Source organism: Leptosomus discolor, chromosome 18, assembly GCF_034619465.1.
Source record: "Leptosomus discolor isolate bLepDis1 chromosome 18, bLepDis1.hap2, whole genome shotgun sequence".
NCBI lineage: Eukaryota > Metazoa > Chordata > Aves > Leptosomiformes > Leptosomidae > Leptosomus > Leptosomus discolor.
The window spans coordinates 11,602,718-11,618,081 of NC_141408.1; the positions used below are offsets into that span (position 1 = coordinate 11,602,718).

General features: G+C 49.1%; 1 protein-coding gene across 1 annotated transcript; it reads left to right on the forward strand.

The window, feature by feature from the left end:
- Positions 1–940: 940 nt before the first annotated feature.
- GUSB (glucuronidase beta) lies at positions 941–13,619 on the forward strand. The gene is made up of 12 exons (XM_086475134.1): positions 941–1,183; positions 3,560–3,748; positions 4,212–4,393; positions 4,920–5,062; positions 5,579–5,766; positions 6,678–6,830; positions 7,605–7,783; positions 8,185–8,331; positions 9,472–9,556; positions 11,122–11,298; positions 11,939–12,074; positions 13,341–13,619. Exons 1-12 carry the CDS (start codon positions 941–943, stop codon positions 13,496–13,498), a joined length of 1,980 nt encoding a protein of 659 aa, XP_086331260.1. The 3' UTR covers positions 13,499–13,619.
- Positions 13,620–15,364: the final 1,745 nt, after the last annotated feature.

Here is a 15,364-nt window from a genome sequence, read left to right on the forward strand (position 1 = left end):
CCTGGCCATTACCTTCACATGTCTCAGCCAACTAGACCTTCACTTGTTCCCAGCTGCCACTGTTCAGCATTTTGGGGGTCAGTGCTGAGTACTGACTGAGAAAAAGAAGGTGGTTTCAGCAGATTATCACATTTCAATCTTTCACTTAAAGAAATAGTTCATAATCACTGCTACTCCCCATTTGACCATCCACCTTTCTGATACTCATGTGCCACCAAGCCTTTCATTGATCTGCCATCAGCTGAGCTGTTGCTTCCGTAGTTGAATCGGATACTGCACGACTGCCAGCTGCTTATTGTGCACGGAGGTACCTGTTCTCATCCCAGAAACAAGCACAGGCTACAAATAAATCTACTATGAAATTAAACTCAGTCTGATGGCATCTCCTTCCTCCCTTGCCACAGTGGTACTTTTTCGCCATCCTGCTTTATTCCTAATGAAGTTCTGAGGAAGGTGGTCTGATAGGAAACATTACCCTGCGAGTCCAGAGGGGCTTTTCCAACGCAGACATCACCCTCCTGCCTGGCCCCAAGAAGCCACCAGGTCATCAGGGCTCCTCTTTGCCATCTCCAACAGCTTCTCATCCTCTTGGCCACCTCCAACAACTTTCTCACCCTCCTGCTTCAACAAGCGACTCTGAAAATCAAGAAAAGTAAGTAAACAAGTAAAGAAATAAATAAACCACCACCAACCTCCCCTGGAAATCCAGCCATCCTGGGCACAGCCCAACGCCTCCAAGAGGTTTTAACGCCGGGCTTTGCCTGGAGGCACCTACCGGGACCCTGCTCGGGCTCTGCAGCGGCCCCTCCCGGGGGAGCGGCGGGGACGGGCAGCGGGGGGCAGGTCCCGCCCCGATCGGGGCGGGACCTGCCCCCCGCTGCCCGTCCCCGCCGCTCCCCCGGCGGTACCTCCCCGCCACCGGCCGCTGCCCACAACAAAGATGGCGGCGGGCGCGTCAAGCGGCGGCGTGGACCGCGGCATGGCGGGGGGCTCCTGCTTGCTCTTGCTGGCGCTGGCGCTGGGGCGGGCGGCGGCGGCCCTACCGGGAGGTATGCTGTACCCCCGGGAGACCCCCTCCCGGGAACGGAAAGAGCTCGGCGGCCTTTGGAGCTTCCGAGCCGACTTCTCGCCGGGCAGGGACGCCGGCTTCGTGCAGCGCTGGTACCGGCAGCCGCTCCGGCAGGTACCGCGGGGCCGGGAGCGGGCCGCGGGCGGGGGGAGCTGCCCTTTCCCCGGGGCAGGGGGGGTGCTCTCCTCCCGGGAAGGGTCCCCCCTGCAAGCCAGGCGTCCTTCCTCTCCCGGGAGCACCGTGTCCGTCGTCCGTCCGTCCGTCCGTGTCCCGTCCCTCCCCCCCCCCCCGAGGCTTGCGGAGCGGCTGCTCTTTGCCCGGTGCGAATTGTCTTATTCTTGACGAAAGGTCACAATCACGACAGACTCACCTACCCCGCGGCAGAGACACCGGCACTGCTGTACGGCAGCGCTGGGAGCACGGGGGTTGGCTCCTCCTGATGGGCTTCAGGGTTACATTGAAAATTTAGCATTTTATATCCTTTTTCTGCAAAGTCATGGTCTTTAACCTATTTTAACATCAGCCTGCGTGTTATGCCCGCTGTTAATTTTGACATTGACAGTGATTGGTCCGCCCTATTAACTAACTTCATTGATATTCCTGTGCTAATATAATCACTGGTTATCTTACTGATCCAGATCTCTGATATACAAATTAGGATGGGGAGGAGGTGAGGGTCTTCACCTGAACATTCCTTTGTTTCTATGGTTTCATCCCATAAGATAACACACCAGAACGGGCACTTTCCCTCCCTGTCCCTGTCTCCCTGCCTCCCTGTTCTGTTCTGGACAATTTCACACCCCGCAGCAGCTTTAGCTTTGACCTTCTTTGTAAGGCAGCTGCTGTCTCTGAGCATCAGTGAGGTTTTGGATATTTCTTACCATCCTGTAAACTGATCAAATTAATACAAAACGTTATTCATTAAAGCAATTAAGTTGTTCATTAAAAGCAATTAGTTATCAATGAAAAGTAACTATCTATTCAAAATCCAAACCCGATTATAACATTAGCGCTCTGCAGAGGTTTTGCTTGAGAGGCTTTTTCATCCCCGAGCGGTGAAGCAGGGTCTCTCAATTATCCCACTTCTGCTCAGAAGGTAGAAAGCATTTGACTGGGCTGTGGCCTCCGTTGGTGCTGTACGAGCCTTGCACAGCGCTTAACCTAGTGCCAGCAGCGCAGGATGAACAAAAACGTGCTGCAAAGGGCGCCCTTAAATTAGTTATTCCAACATAGCCGAGTGCAGCTAAACAGGTTCTAGTGTAACTGAAAGCCATAACGAAACGAACACCAAAGAAAGAAGTTAAGTATTCCGTGCAGAAAATGTACGTGTCCTTCATCAGTTCTGGTTTAGCCATTTTTTTTTGCCAAACTGTGGAAGGAGAGAAGAGCTGAAAGGCACTACGCTGCTAGAAGTTTTGCGAAAAGAGACAGCCAGAGGAGAGGAATCCTGTCTGTGCCCCCTCAAAGGGAGGCTTAGATGTGTACGTTCAACCTACTTCAGACATCAGAGAATGTCCCTGAAGGAGACGCACGTTACGGCCACCCTAAAGGCCGTCCTGTGTCAGATACTAGAAAATCCACTTTACAATCCAAGGATTTTCCTGCTAGGATTTTCTGGTGTCTAAGAAGAGCGCTGAGTTTCTCTGCAGTGCTGAGTCAGCCGCGCACATGATGCTCACCCCGGGGTGACCAGACCTTCCTCATTCCGCTCACCGTGGAAGGGCCCCCTTAGGAAAGGGGAAGCCGCAGCAGCACGCGTTCATGCAACATCGCAAGCGCAGCAGGGCTAAAAATGACCGGCTCTCTTTTGCAACAGCATCCGGTTACCTCGATGTTAAATCCATCATGCCACTGCCTGCCTATAATCCTTATATTAAAAATAAGCAAGTGAATTGACTCTGTTGTAATCCTAAGGAATCAGCGTTGCTTTCAGGGCGTGGGAAAGGCTGGGCTCATCCCAAACAGTTTCCACAGACCTTCCCTGGGGGATCTGGCCCAAAATATCTGTGATTCTTGCCACCCTTCTACTACAGCTCTCAGCCTGACAAGCAGCACCCTGTGCCAGTGAACGGGCACCACACCGCCAGCACTGCTCACCAAACAGCTAGAGCTGGGCAGGAGAAACTACAGTTGCAGGAAGTCCCAGGCTGAAACGACGACCTGGGCATTTCTTTTTTTCCCCCCCTCACTTACCTGATTCTGCAATACCAGAGCCATTAATAAAATCAGGAGGGGAAAAAGATACGAGCAGCTTCTTCCTGTAGGAAGAGGCAGGTTCCTGGGTCTGGCATTAAGTAGGACTCGTATAAGACCTGTGACAGACCACACCAGTTTCTAAACAGGTTTTCCCAAGTATTTCCACTTGGCAAAGGCATTGTAAGGCTGTCAGTGGAAGGGGACACCTCCAGCAGTACAGGTTGGACAGCCAAGACCGTAAAGTTTCTTTTCTTAAATGATCTGTTCCCTCCCTTTCTGTGCAATTCCTTCCAGACCGGTCCTGTGATTGACATGCCAGTGCCTGCCAGCTTCAACGATATCACTCAGGACCCCAGCCTGGAGAACTACATTGGCTGGGTTTGGTACGAGAAAGAGGTGCTGCTTCCTCTCCGCTGGCTTCAGGACGACCTCAACACCAGAGTGGTGCTCCGTTTCGGTAGTGCCCACTACTACTCCATTGTGGTACGTTGCATGGGACAGTGTCCATGTGTTTCCAAAATCACGCTGCACTAAAATCTGTCCTTTGACTTCTTCAGCAAACACGCATCTCTACCTAGATTTTAGATGTTTGCTGGTTTCTTAACTCTTGCCTGTTTTCCTCCAGCCAAGAACTTGGCCACATTTCCCAGGTCTCTCTTCTCTGATCCTCCAATATCAGGACTAGTAACTAAAACATGTCCTTGCTACAGGATCTGCCTAAACCTGCACCTCTCAGTGACACTTGCTTATATGTGACCCAGACCTAGCTCCCAGCAAAGGAAGGGCTGCTAGATTGGTCCCTCAAGGAGTAAGAGCCCAGAACAAGGTTCAGTGTTACTGGGAATCCCAACTGCCCGTTGCTGGGCTCCTTCCCTTCTCCCTGCTGTGCTTGCCACTAAAACTCCATAACCCTGCTGGTGGGGCTCACGGGTGTCTTCTCTTGCAGTGGGTCAATGGAGTGCAAGTCGTGGAGCATGAAGGGGGCCACCTCCCTTTTGAAGCAGATATAAGCAGCATCGTCCAGGGCAGCCCAGGGATCCCCTGCCGCATCACTGTCGCGCTCAACAACACTCTGACACCCCATACTCTGCCTCCGGGGTCAGTTCAGTACATGACTGACAAAACAAGGTGAGTTGCTAAAGCGCCGTACTGCTGAGCTTATCCCAGGGCTGAGAGAATGGGAATTTATTCAGCTGCTGGTTCATAAGACCCTCCAAGCAACTTACAAAAGTGTGGGATTGTGTTTATGCTGAAATTCATCAGTCGAGCAGGGAGGGGTTTAAGCTTTGGTGTTATGAGGAATCCGCACCGAGTTATTGCATCTGTTTTATACACGGGGAACTGAGATTAAGCGATTTGCCAAGTTGAATCGATGGCAGATTCGAGAAACTTGAATTCAGCTGGGAACTGCAAGTACCAGCTACCCCGAGGGATCCAACCTCTTCAGTGCATTAGCTACTTGTTAACTGGTCGTCCCCTTCAGCGTAGCAGCAGTGGCACTACTGAAAGCTAGATCCATCCTCTTGTAAAGACGATTTTACCAGCGAGTGTCTGTTATGACATGACTATTTGCCGTTGCTAGCGTCCACGTGCTGCCTTCAGGTCTTGTGTAATGAAACGTAATGTAGCCATTTCTCCTGTCTTGCTCACTCAGGTATCCCAAGAACTATTTTGTACAGAACATCAGGTTTGATTTCTTTAATTATGCTGGAATCCATCGCCCGGTTGTGCTTTACACCACTCCTTCTGTCTACATAGATGATATTACTGTGACAACTGCTTCATCAGAGAGTGTTGGTAGGTCCAGAACAATTACAGCAGCTACCTCAGGCGCCAAATGGAGGTGACAAGGGCAGCAGAGAAAATATCCTGCAGAAGCCTGATTGAATTTGTTTTGTAGTGGCCTTCTGTTGAGCCTGAGCTGGCCTATTGCACAGCTCAGCAGCTGCAAGAATATGGTAAAGAGTTCAGAAGCAGTAAGAGAAAAAGAAGTACTTGCAAGAGACTACTGTTAAAGTGAAAGGATGATCAGGTGTTTCTTGAAGTAGAATTTCTAAGTAGGGGCAGTCTTCCTGCCTCTTAAAGCGGGATTATCTCTAAGTACCAGAATTGCGTGATACACAAATCTTGCAGGAAACTTCTGGACCTCAAGATGGACAGGTCACGCTTCTTACTTTCAATGCATGCCACTGTTGTTGTTCTAAATCTCCTCGATTTTTTAGTGATGCTGTATTTGAAAACCCTCCAGCGTTTGATGCGTGTGTCTTTCCTTCCATGGCAGCCTCTGATTGTCTTTTGTTTCCTTTGAACCAGCAATGGTGCAATATCAGGTGTCGGTTGTTGGCAGCACACTCTATTCCTTGTCCCTGAGTTTACGTGACCAAGAGGGGAAAGTGGTTGCTACAGGTGATGGGCCAACTGGAGAGCTAAAAGTCCTGAACCCAAATCTTTGGTGGCCTTACCTGATGCACGAGAACCCTGGGTACCGCTACTCCTTAGAGGTAACAGTGACATTTCTGTGCGCGTTTCCTCTGACTGTCTAATCAGGTTAAGGAACTGCCATGTGGCCCGTCTTCTCCCACGGATCCTGCTTGTGTGACCAGAGTGGCATTGCTAATTATGCTGTAATCAAATCAAGCTTTGCCAGCTTCCTGGATGCTGAACTGAAAGGTCTGTCAGTGAGAAGGGCATGCCTGGAGCGCATGTGTGCACCCCAAGATGCTAAATGTGACATTTAGGGTCCAATCCATCCCTGGCAAAAGGACAGAGACAATATAGGGGAGGAGATATTGCAAAAGCAGAGTCTCTGAGGAGCGGACTGCTAACTTCTTCCACATGCTTTGCAACGCAATGAGCTTTCTTCCCACTCTGCAAGACAAGAGTTCAGTGTCAATAGCCTGGAAGACTCTGTGAGTTAAGGAGGAGTAGTGATGTTTAGATGCAGAAATTGGGGCAGATGAGCTGCTCTGAGTTTCCAGGGGCTCAGGTTCGTATCTCTTGTGAGCAGATGACATTTCAGTCGTTGCCTGGTTTCGAGGTGCAGGGCAGAAGAGGTGTACCGCTGCCTTGCCTGGGGGGATGAAATGGCCTGGATGAGTAAGGGGAAAAGAAACCGAAGCTCTTGGGGTGAATAAGCCCCAGAAGGGTCATCCAGGCTTTGTTCTTCATCTTTCAACTTCCCCAGCTTGGATTTCTGTTTTCTCTTTAGTCAGACTTTGCTCCTTCCCTGAGGAGGTACAGGGGGACCACAAGGATCAGCCAACGCGGTGGTGAGGAGTAGGCCGTGGGCTGAGGCAGGGCTGGGAAATGGACGGGTGGTCAGGATAGCCCTTACGGACAAGGGGGAGGGAGGACAGGGCATCACCCTTGCAAAGCCCAGCACGTCGCTTGTGTCTCCCCTCTGGAAATCCAGGTGAAAATGCAGGCGCAGGCGAACGGGGCATTGCTAGAGGACGTGTACATACTCCCAGTCGGCATCCGCACCGTCCACGTCACCAGCACGCAGTTCCTCATCAACGGCAGACCCTTCTACTTCCACGGCGTCAACAAGCATGAAGATGCGGACGTAAGCGTGCGGCGCCCGCGGCTGATGGCACCTCGCTTCACGCTGCTGAGGCGGCACCGCTCCTGCCTCCCCTCTCCACTCAGACGGGCCGTTTCCTCACGCCCTTCTGCCAGGCTGGGAGCTGCCGGGGTGAACTTTGGCCAGCGTTAAGGGGACGCCACGCTCATACTCGTAACATCCCCCTCAGGGCTCCATGGGCCAGCCCGGGTGTGCTGGCAGAGGAACCAAACGACCGCTTGGCCATGGCTTCCAGTCAGAAATAGCGGCTCTCGGGTTCAGCACCCCGGGAAAGGCCGGGAACAAAGCCTCGGCAGCTGGGAGCCGCAGGGCTGCGAGGCGCGGCCCGGCCACAGGGAGGCCCCGCCGCCGCGCCGGAGGCCGCCGCCCGCCGAGCCGCTCCCCTCAGGGCCGCCAGGCGGCCTTCCCCGCCGCGCGTCGGGAGTCCTCCTTCCCCCTGCCCTCCCCAGCCCTTGTGGATAACAGCCGTGGAAGGGAGGGAAGGGGCACCCCGGGCAGCTCCCCGAAACGGCAGGCGGCAGCTTGGCTGCAACCGCCATCCCCTCATACCGCCAGGGGCTGAGCGTGCACGGGGCAATGCCCCTCAGAAAGGCGAACGCTGCGCGGTGAGGTGGTGCAGTCAGCTGGAAATGGCGCCCGGGGCTGGAAGGGCTCTGGGAATGAGCGGGGAAGCGGTGGTGCCCAGCTAACCCGTGGGGAGAAGCCCCAGCCTGGCAGCATGATGGGGTGTGATTTTTCTCTCTGCCCCCCCGCCAGATCCGTGGCAAAGGCCTTGACTGGCCCCTGCTTGTGAAGGACTTCAACCTGCTGCGCTGGCTGGGGGCGAACTCTTTCCGCACCAGCCACTACCCCTACGCCGAGGAGATCATGGACCTGTGCGACGCCTACGGCATCGTGGTGATCGACGAGTGCCCGGGAGTGGGGATTAAAATGCTGTAAGGCTTCGCTCAAAAGTTTCCCCTTGTTTCTATGTTCCTCTTTGAGCCACTTTGAAAGTGTCTCACTCCTGTCCTGCAGCACCCGATGTCCTGATAATGGAAGTACTTTGCTCCATTTAGAAATTGGCCCGTTGCGCCACGTGTGCCTAGTGAGGTTGGGCAACCAGAGGGCGGTTTGCCACATGGCCATCGCGTCATTTGGTCTGGCTCAATTAATGAGCCCAAACCACAGCCCTGAACTGTGCAGCAGGCTTTGGGGAAACAGGGCAGAAGCCATATTCAACGTCAAGGCTCAGCTGTGCATATACACCCCAGAGGCCTGAGTTTTCACAGGGAATGGCAAAGGGGATGAATTTTATACTCTCACCTCACTGGTGTCGCTTCCTTCTGTCTTTAAGCGAGAGCTTTGGGAACAAGTCCTTGCAGCATCATCTTGTTGTGATGGAGGAGCTGATCCGCAGGGATAAGAACAGGCCGTCAGTCGTGATGTGGTCAGTAGCTAATGAGCCGGCATCGGACCTGCCCCCAGCAGCTTTTTACTTTAAGTAAGTGCATCTGCTCCTACAGAGGGCTGAGGCTTGAATCTTGGCAGGTGATGCATCTTCTTCCTTTGGGATGGCACAGAGGAGTAGTAAAGAGAGAGCAACGATCTTTTGGGAACCCTGAAACCATACCCAGAGGTGCAAACTAAAAGTGTAACTGCTGTGTATGTTGAACTGATGCTCAGAACCACACAACAGTCTCAACCTGTTGTTTTTGCACCAGTAAGGCTCTGCAAAATTATCAGGAGTCCGTTTGGTCTGAGTATCTCTTCTTGCCCTAAGGGTCAGGCAAAAGCAGACCTGATGAGAACAGGATATTCCTTGTTACCAATGGAAGACAAGTGTTAAAGTCTTTGAGAGTTACAGCAAAGCTGAAAAATAATTTGCCTTTAGTTCTGAAGACAAGGTTCTTCAGTTAGTGCTAGTTATTTGGTCTGCAGGGCATTGTGACAGCCCACTTCAAAGCCACTGCTTTGAGTCCCTGCGGACCTCTTGGTTTTATTTTTAAAGAGATTTAAGCTTTGGATAGCCAAGAGTCATCTCTGTAGTGGGGTCGCAGACTGTCCCTAGTAGCTGTAGGTGCATTAAGAAGTAACTGTGAAGTTTCATTCTTCAGAATGATCCACCCCCACCCTGCAGTGTCAAGGTAGCAGCAGAGCTTGACCCTCCCACTCTGTCTCACCTCCCTCATTCAGGGTTTCCTCAAAAGCAGCCCACCTTTGACTGCTCTGCCAGCTGTGGCATAGGCCTAGGGCCTTGTGCTTTTGCAGGAACACAGCCCAGGAGTTGTTCAGGAACTTCCTATGACCCTTCTTAACATTTTGGTCTTTAAACTCACTGTCCCTTCTCCAATTTCTAAGCTGCTGGCGCCAACAGACAAATTAATGCCCCCATGTTTGGTGTACTTCCACACTGGTCTTTTTTCGGGTGGGAGAGCAACCGGCTTTGCCATGGTATTGATACTGCAGAACTGGCTAGGATTGCAGGCACATTATAGCAATGATCGCTCAGTGTCCTGCTGTATTTAATTAAATCAAAGGCACCTCCACCTCTCTGAGGGGGGTGAAAAGACAGAGTGCTGGGGAAATGGGGCTGTGCTTCTCCGTGCTGTTGTTGAACTCTTGCTTTACTGTTTGCACACAGGACAGTGATAGCTCACACTAAAGCTCTCGATCCCTCCAGACCAGTAACCTTTGTGACAGATGTTAATTACGCTCTTGATCGTGGTGTAAGTTTACTTTATTTTCTAGCCTTTTTTTTTTTTTTTTAATTTCCTGCATTACCTTTCCTCTTTCTGTCACTTTTCCCCCACCTCCCCAAGTTTACTGGAGATATTTAACAGGGAGAGGCAGAAGAAAACTTACATTTCTGTTTCTAGTACAAAGCACCTTATCCTGTAGTTGTAGTCCAGCTAGGAAAAAAACCTGTAGGAGAGAAGAACAGTTCTTTGTCTTGAGTGAAGCATGCAGGATCAGACCCCGGGATTCCATTAACGTTGTCATGCTTTGCTGTTCCATCGATTGTGTTTACTAATGCTCAGGATTTTCACTTGGAATTAAACCAAAGCTTAAACCTCTTTAAAATGCTAACAGCCCTTGTGGAAGTCTTAAGGAAGGAAGCTTTAATTCCTGCTTTAAATTGCTCTAGCTCTTCTTTGGCAGATGTCTCTTAACATTGAATAATCAAAAAGCTCTTCCAGCTTCATAATTAAAATCCTAGAGCTGTATAAATAGCCAAAAGGCACTTTTTCTTGGATGTCTGTGCCTTAAGCTGGCCACAGCATGAACCAAGGATTTTTAACACACTTAGATGTGTTTCCAGGGTAGTTCCCATGTAATTTTTAATTTTTCAAGATGGCTTTATAATGCTTGTCACTACTGTACAATAAACACTTCTAGCAGGCGAGTGTGTAGGTACACGATTCTGCCACCTCCCTGTTACAGGTTACACTTTGGATTTCTTTCAAGCTGTCCTACAGTTAGCAGGAATGGCCTTCTGTGACCGAGAGGGCTGTTCCTCCCCATCCCAGGAAAATAAAGCTGATGGCCTTAGTTTTGAAGGTGCCCAGAGGAATCTGCTCTTGGAGAGTGCTGTTTCATCAGGCACGTGCACACTGACATCCCAGCCCCACGAGGTGTTCCAACTAGCTTGAGGAGACACAGGAAAACAAAACCCCAAAGAACAGATCTTGTACACTGATGTGATATTAGAACTTTTTTTCTTTTATTACAAAACATGTTAAGAGAACATTGAACAAGTTACATACAACATCACTTTATCTTTAGTGGGCTTTGTGCCCTCCTATCATACTGTCCATGTGGTAGAAATGGCATATAACTTGCAGAATGCTTAGTCTTAGTATTGCACCATTGATGCACAGATTTAGTTGCTAGTCAAAATATTTGACCACTAACTTGATAATCACATTCCAATACTCAAAAAGTACATCTGAACGTACCAGCAAGCCAGAGACATCTTGGAAACTCAAAAAACTTCTAACAAACCTGAGGCTGAAATGGGTGGATCTTGTCTAACCCTTTGCTGTGACTTCCTAAGTCTGTAAAAAAAAGATGCCAAATTAATATGCTATTAGCTTACTAAATTTACCCTGCTTTCTTTTCTGGGAAGGAGGTCATGTTGGGAGGGCCTGAGTGATGGGGGAAGAGACTTTATTATTCTACATGGAATGAAACGAGATTTCATGAAAGGGACCAAAAGGAGGGTTTAGCTTTACGAGTGGAGGTTGTCTGCTTGGAGCTTTGTGACAACACACTCTCACCTTGTTTTCTGCAGGCTCCTTATGTGGATGTAATCTGCGTAAATAGCTACTTCTCCTGGTATCATGACCCAGGCCATCTGGAAGTTATTCCACTACAACTCACAACACAGTTTGAGAACTGGTATAAGACCTACCAAAAACCCATTATCCAGAGCGAATACGGAGCAGACTCCGTTCCTGGACTTCACAGCGTAAGTGCTACAAACACCCTAGATGGGAAAAAAGCACTGCTCTTCCTACAGGGTCAGCAACGTGTAATTAGAAGAGATGGGTACCGTTGAGCCTGACTACTTAGTCTGGAGATGCTTTAGCTTGTCAATGAACGACAGACTCCAGGCCTGTAGTCCTGCTCCGCTGAAGTCAATGAGCTTTGCCACTAACACAAGTTAGATTCTACCTAAAGAGAAGTTTTTAGCTTTGACCAAAAGCACGGAGCACTCTGAAACCTGTGCTTTGGCATTTGGTGAAGATGCGTCATCAGAAGATAGGACACTGGGGCGCGGACACTGATTTCACGATGCTGTCCCGCGCAGGAGGGGGCGGCACTCCTCTCCCTGTCATGACAAAGCACCATGGCCAAGCAAGAGGGGGGCCTGCCCCCCAAGCACACCTGCCGTCATCTTTGTGGTTTATGTGTGCTTCCCCTCGCAGTTGTTCTTGCCAGCTGTCACTGAACAGCCATTGTTAACGCAGCAGCAATGACAAGACCGAGCAACTGTAAAGCTCGTCTTCAGGAAGCAGGTCCCCAGTAAATAGGAAGTTAACGTGCGGAGCCTTTGTGGAGAGTAACTGTCACCTTCATTCAAGGCTACCTCTTTTTCCTGGCTGTAGGATCCACCTCTTATGTTCAGCGAGGAATATCAGAAAGCTATGCTAAGAGAGTACCATTCTGTTTTTGACAAAAAGAGGAAAGAGTATGTGATTGGGGAGCTCATCTGGAATTTTGCCGATTTCATGACTAATCAAGGTAAGCTTACATTTATATTCTAAACAACTCTCCATCCTCCCTGCGAGTTTAAAATGGGTTATGACACACAGACTATCGTGCTGGAGGGTAGGGCAAAAGGGCCCTCTCCTTACCAAGGCAGAGCACAGCTGGTTTCTGTGACAAAGTCCAGCACCAAGCACCACCAGAGCCAAGAGAGAGGATCCTGCCTGCACTTAATGCCTCCTCTCCGGCCAGCTTGAGCTCTTAGATGTCCCACCTGCGAGGATGCTACCCAGAACACGAGACAATGCGCTCGGGCAGAACGCGAGGGAAGCTCGTGAACAGACCCAGATTACTTCTGTTTCTCGGCCATCCTCAGTTCAGAGCTTCAGTCAGCTGTTAGGGACGTGTCTCGCTTCATATGTCATCTACGACTGCCCCTAGTCACAGAGCACCTTAAATAATGTATTACTAACGTGGTATAGAGGTTGAGCAATAGAGGACCAGATGCCACACTGGCAGACAACAGCCTGTCATGACACTCCATCCGCTGTTAATAAGCGATAAGCGCATCCGCAAAGTATGGGGCAACCCTGGCTTAGCCTACAGCGCAGGCAGGCACACTGAAAGGAAACTGTTGTAACTCAGAAGGAGAGCTGGGAAGGAACCAGTTGTGCAGATGCCACCTGCAGCGAGTGAGGGTGGTGAACAGTCTGTTAAATTCTAGGCAGAGAAACACCATTCAGAATAATCTGCAGAGCACCGATACAGGTAGTGGAAAGCCAAGTCATCACAGAGAAGCAGTCAGAAAAGTAGCATCAAATCGGAGGATGGAGAAAATGTAGACAAGCTCACATATATGGATGCAGTTCCAGTCTCTCTACATATTGCAATCATCTTTCCTACTTTCCTATGAAAACTAAAATAGGCAAAAAGGATATAGACACCCCTACAGGACAGTACAAATAGTGATCAACATTTTCACCACCAAATTTCAAGGTGAAACTAACAGCAGAAGGAATATCTGCTGTAAAAATAATACTGATCAAGTGAATGGGCACACCTGAATTCACTGTCATCAACTTGCCACTTGTAAATACAGTGACCTGCAGCTGTATTGCTCAGTTACATCAATTAACCTTGCCGGGGTGATGCAGATTACAGCTGCCAAGTTCCCTGTTGTACCTGACTACGTGTAGAAGAAAGTGCATAGGTCTCTTCCACCTACATACATCCTAACAGTTCACAGCAGGGGATAGAAGAACTTTTTATATATACTTGCTTTATTTTGTAACTTCTCTACAGGGACCACACGTGTTTTGGGGAACAAGAAAGGAGTATTTACCCGCCAACGACAGCCCAAGTCAGCTGCATTTGTTCTTAGAGAAAGATACTGGAAGATTGCAAATGAATCAAGCTGTCTTCCTCCTATAACAAAATCACATACCCTCTTTCTAAAATGAAATCAAAAGGTGTAGTGGCTGGGTGTTACGCTGAATGTGTTCATTAAATTTCTGTTTAAATAATATTTACGCCTGACTCAACTCTTGCAAGTCTAATGCAATTTCTAGTCCACCTGAAGTGGTTACTATGATACAAAGCAGATCAGACACACTAGTTCCCTGTGCTTAGCCATGTCTGTAGGCTTCCCGTTTTCAGGTAGTTAAATGAATATTCCGTTTCAAGGAGCTGAAGTTACAGATCCTGACTGAGGTATCTGTTTATGGCAAAAAAAAAAAAAATTACACAATAACAAATCAATGCTGAAGACTTAAGGACTCCAAGTTACTCTAAGTGAACATCACATCCCTCCAATGCAAACAAGGTTTTCCAGTTACGCTCCCCTAACAGTTACACTCCTCAGATCGCAGCAAATTGTCCACAGAATTACCGAAGAGCAAAATTTATATCGCTTCTCGTGCGGGACAGAATGTGTGTGTGTCTGGCTGAGAAATGCTGAGAGTTCACAGCCTGCAGGAAGTGTGTGAACCCCTGCTTCTGTGAGGATTCCCAGCATACTCCAGTCCAGCATGGAATCCGTACTACAGCAGCAAGGTGGAATACATTAGGTAGGTACTACATCAGCTAAACTTTGCTTAAAATTATTTTGCTCACAGTACCAGAACTGCCACTTTTAGAGGCGGTTTTACCTTCCAGCATGGAAGAGCTTCCTTCATATTGAATTGTCACTAGGCACTACAGTAATAGTAGTCTAGAAGGTAAGATTGTTCTTTTTGATAGCTTTTTGATACTGGCCTGAAGCATTCTGGGGGAGGGTGATGTGGAAGTGAACGTGCACATGTTACTTTAGACAGCAATGTAGTGTAGGAACAGCCCTTTCAGGCTGCACACCGGTCTCGGAGGACTCTAAAGGCCAGGCTTTAGACCATAATATATTATGCCAATACTCACAGAAGAGCTCAGAACACTTAGTCTGCAAACTTCTTACTGCAACATCCCAGGGTTGTCCCAGGAGCAGCGTCTCCCGTAGCAGAGCCACAAAACTGGAGACTGCCTACTGAATTTGGAAGTTGGCACGATTACGTGGTTTCATCATTCCGATTCACAGATGCCATGTGAAGCTGTTGCTATGACTACTTTTTCTGCAACTGGCTCTTCTGCTGGTATCTCAAGAAAGTGACCAAAGCATTTGCCAATATAAAGAAAATATTTGCTCTTACGTTGTGTGGTGGCCAGATTCTCTTTCCTTTAGATGTGGCACAGGAGAAGCCATCACCACCTTTCACGCTGCCACACACAGAGTAAGGACACAGATGTTTACTGCAGACTTCAAAACATTTTTTCTGCAGTTTTTAAGGGAAAATAAGAAACAGTCCTTATACCAAGCTAGGTCTACAGAGTTTCTCTATCACTAAAACCCCAGAACAGAAGCGTCTATCCACAGCAAGACGACACTTGCTCAAGTGTACCATGGTATAAGAGTGAATAGGGTATTTAAGCCCACTACCAGTGTTTGAGAGTCATTTCAACTTCTCCATCTCTAGACATCTTGTTCAAATCATTTTCTTCCCCATTTCAACAGACATGACATACCAACAGCTGCCACATCAAAACACAGAGAAAGATCCGACCTTGTGAACTCGTTACACACTGGGGCTCAGATCTCTACGGTAACACACGGGGCTTGCGGTTGCAGAAGAGAAAGCTGTTCCTTTCATTCAGTCCCACAGAACAGACGCAAAGTTTAATATCCACACGTATGGCAAGCACATTTCAGAGTCTTAGTCCCTGCTTGTTCTTAACAGCTCAGTGCAGTTGTAAACCCAAGCCACGTACCCAACCCTTCCCCAACGGCTCCCTCCCTCCCC

Excerpts from the sequence above, each read along its gene's own strand:
- GUSB (XM_086475134.1), top strand. The coding sequence starts at position 941 with ATGGCGGCGGGCGCGTCAAGCGGCGGCGTGGACCGCGGCATGGCGGGG. Across the intron at positions 8,332-9,471 it reads CCAGCAGCTTTTTACTTTAA|GACAGTGATAGCTCACACTA; the intron begins GTAAGTGCATCT and ends GTTTGCACACAG. Across the intron at positions 11,299-11,938 it reads CCGTTCCTGGACTTCACAGC|GATCCACCTCTTATGTTCAG; the intron begins GTAAGTGCTACA and ends TCCTGGCTGTAG.